The sequence below is a fragment of the Myotis lucifugus genome, unplaced genomic scaffold (assembly GCF_000147115.1).
Source record: "Myotis lucifugus unplaced genomic scaffold, Myoluc2.0 scaffold_894, whole genome shotgun sequence".
In the NCBI taxonomy this organism is placed as follows: Eukaryota; Metazoa; Chordata; class Mammalia; order Chiroptera; family Vespertilionidae; genus Myotis; species Myotis lucifugus.
Genome location: NW_005871942.1, coordinates 55,236 through 58,725, shown reverse-complemented (window position 1 = coordinate 58,725; position 3,490 = coordinate 55,236). Strand labels below are relative to the sequence as shown.

General features: G+C 49.8%; 1 protein-coding gene across 1 annotated transcript in view; it reads right to left on the bottom strand.

Moving 5' to 3' along the window:
• The window catches only part of LOC102435921 (thioredoxin-like protein AAED1), a 10,338-nt gene extending 8,230 nt beyond the window's left edge, over positions 1-2,108 (bottom strand). Inside the window, exons 1-3 of the mRNA XM_023747493.1 lie at positions 2,097-2,108; positions 1,357-1,593; positions 897-965 (exon numbers count right to left, since the gene is read on the bottom strand). Of these exons, the coding sequence (XP_023603261.1) occupies positions 897-965; positions 1,357-1,593; positions 2,097-2,108 (318 nt within the window). The remainder of the gene's footprint in view (positions 1-896; positions 966-1,356; positions 1,594-2,096) is intronic.
• Positions 2,109-3,490: the final 1,382 nt, after the last annotated feature.

The window sequence follows — 3,490 nt, the reverse complement described above, 5'->3', positions numbered from 1 at the left end:
AGGGCCCCCCCCCCCCCCCCCCCCGCAAGCCGTGCACGAATTTCGTGCACCAGGCCTCTAGTAGTAATTCTTTACACTCCCCCCAAAAGTGTACTTTAAAGAAGAGTAGCCCTGGCTGATGCGGCCCAGTTGCTGGGTGGTGTCCTGTGCACCAGAAGGCTGTGGGTTCAGTCCCCGCTAGGGGGTGTGCAGGAGGCAGCCTATCCATGTTTCACTCTCACACTGATGTTTCTCTCTCTCCTTTACCCTTGTCCTCTCTCTAAAAACAAATCAATAAAAATACTTCAGCAAAGAATAAAAATGATTGAAGTAGTATTATTTAATCAGTTTTATTTTTTCACATCTCAATTGTAAGGTCTGGGGAAAACAGACCTGAGTTTCACAAAGGCTGCCCAATGCCTTCACTGGAAAGCTCACCTGGGGACAAATCTCTATGCATGTGCCTGACGAAAAACACATGTGTTTGGTTGTCACAGGGAGGTGGAATGTGCACCCCAGTACACATACAATTTTTCACCTTTAAGATATATTAGTGTTTCCCTGTAATGAGCAACTATCTGGAGTGTTTTTATTATAAAATTAGGGAAAAAAATATCAGTAATTGCCAGCATTTGTGTTTTTGGTCTTCGTCATCCAACATTTGTGAGTAGGCAGGTTACCGGGTAGCGTCAAAAGCATTACTGTGGTTGGCATGTTCATAAGCCGCAGCACCAGCTCATGGAGCCGGGATGGGCCCCTAACGCGCCCCCTTAGGAGGAGCTGGAGAGGCGGGGAGGTGAGAACCGGGTAAGGAGCTCCCCCCCCCTCCCCCTGCCCCGACCCCACCGCCCGCTGATAAATGTGGGGGACGTGCCCCAGGCCAGGAGTAGGGCGCGCTGCTGTTCTTGGAAACTTACTTGCAAGAAACTCCTGGGGATTTTGGCCAGATCTTCCACGTACTCCTGGCAGGTGTAACACAGGAAATGCTGCAGCCCCACCAGCAAAGAGAACAAGTCAGAGCCCACACCCTCCGGGGCAGCGGGACCCAGCGCGTCAGCCCGCAGGACGCTAACCAGCACCCAGGTTGGGTAGCAAAGGGTATCGCGGCGCCCAATGCGCTTGAAAACGGGGCGCCCCGTCCCCGAGAGGCCTCCTCGCTGGCAGAGGAAGGGCCTGGGCCTGGCGGATCCTGGTCCTTCCCGTCTGGGAAGCCAGCGGCCCTCCGCGCTCCCGACGCCCCCAGTGGGCGGCCCTGGGAAGGGCGGGCGGACGCCGCCTCCGACCCGACTCTCGGGCCCCCAAGGGTCTCCCGGCCGAGGCTGGGGAAGCCACCTCCACCCCGGCTGCTGGCGAGGTCGCCCCGCCGCCCGCGCTCACCCGCACGAAGACCACGATGGCTCGGCGCTCCCGGAACAGCGCGCCGAACGGCACCCGCCTTCCATTCGCGTCCAGCACGGGGAGCTCGGCCACGGAGGCGGCCAGCGGCTGCCCGTGCTCGGGGCCGCTCGGAACCGGGGCGGCAGCGGTGGGGCCGCTCGGAACCCGGACTGCGGCGGTGTGGCCGCTGACCTGCCGCGTGATCGGGGCCAGGGCGGGGGCGGCCCATCGGCGTCCCTGGAGTCTGAGGGCCCTAGAAGTACATTTCGCCTGGTTAGAATTTTACCTAGCGTTTTAGCGTGAACAGTCTTACTCTTATACTTGTTGATATAAGGAGGCCATCAAAAGTGGCTCGTTATGGGAGGTGGGGCGTAGAGAGGACGTGTGGTTACGAGGAGGTCGAGTTTATCGGAGCCCGGGAGGCGGGGCTTAGCGGGAGCGGGGCGGGGCGGGGCGCCGTGCGCGCGGAGGGGAGGGGAGCAGAGCGGAGCGGAGCTGAGCGGCGCGGGGTCCGGATCACTGGGTTGAGCTGCTCACGTCCAGCTGCTCCGCGGTGATCTGCGGTCTCGGTTTCTACTAGGCTCCGCAGGTCTGGATGCCTGTGCGTTGCTGACAGAAAGTCCTGGTAGGAAGTGAGATGGGTCCGAGCGAGAAAAGTGTTATTTAGAAAGAAAGCAGTCTCTTGGGCTGACCGACCTGAGTTCTTACTCAGGAGAACCAGTTGCCCAGGATTTTCTTACCCAGGACAACATATCTGGGATCCAATAGCATTGCTATTGTGTTAGCTTATATTCCGTTTCTAACCCAGCCCTGCCACTTTCTTTTCCGAGTAATCATTAACGGGGTAACATACAGTTAAGTGTAGAGTTACATTCATATATATATATATATATATATATATATATATATATATATATATATTGATTTTAGAGAGAATGGGAGAGGGAGAGACATAGAAACATCAATGATGAGAATCATTGATCAGCTGCCTCCTGCACGCCCCCTACTGGGGATCTGAGCCAGCAACCCTGAGGGAGAATAAATCTTGACCTCCGGGTTCATAATTTGAAGCTCAACCACTGAGCCACATCAGCCCGGCAAAGAGAACCTTTTTATTCTTTCTGTAAAACTTGCCAGTCCAGGTCACTGAGTGTTTCTTTATGAAGATAGTAAGTAGTAAACAATAACTTAGTAAACAGATGAAGAAATAATGTTTCATCCGTTATGTAAAAGCCAGTTTGAAATGCAGGAATTCTTGGATTTAGGAAACATTCTAAGTTCATGTTGAATTGTAATCTACTTGTTTGGATTGTTGGAAACGCCATCACTGAAAAGAAGTCATGATGGTGAGTCTATTTGTTTACTCATTCATCCATTTAATAATCAGCACTTATTTATTGAGCACCTACTATGTCCTAGGTCCAGTGAACTCTTCTGTTTGAAAAAACTGGATGGACTGAGAGAAAACCACAGAGTTAAGTAGGCAAGTAAGTTTTGACTCTAGTATGAGCCTTGTTGTTGGCTAGTTCAATTGTAATGTAATCCCTTAATTGAAAAAATGAACATAAATGAACATAGCTGTATTCCAAGCTGATGGCATATCCACATATTGAAGAACTATTTCAAATGACTTTAAAACATAGCACTTTTTACTCTACATCCCTAGAAGGGTATTTCAATTAAAAAAAGAACTCTAAGAAATCTTAAAGTCTTTTTAATAGTATTATTATTAGTAGCCAATATTAGCATTGTGATTTCAAGACTGTTATATGTATTCTGCAGGATAAAGCAAAGAAGTAATCAAAATTTTCACATAAGTGAAAGAGAGAATTATGTAATCAAATAAGTTGGACAAAACCCCTGCTACCTGTTATATAAGTGGGAAATAAATATAATTAAAAAAATAGGCTGTATTTTTTAGAGAAGTTTTAGGTTCACAGCAGAATTGACAGAAAATAGGAAGGGTTGCTCATCCCCTGTCCCTGTAAATGCACAGTCTTCTCCAGCATCAACATCCTGCACCAGAGTGTGCATTCGTTACAATCAATGAACCTGCACTGACCCCTCATTATCACCAAGTCCATAGTTTACATTAGCATTCGCTCTTGGGGCTGTACATTCTATGGGGTTTGAC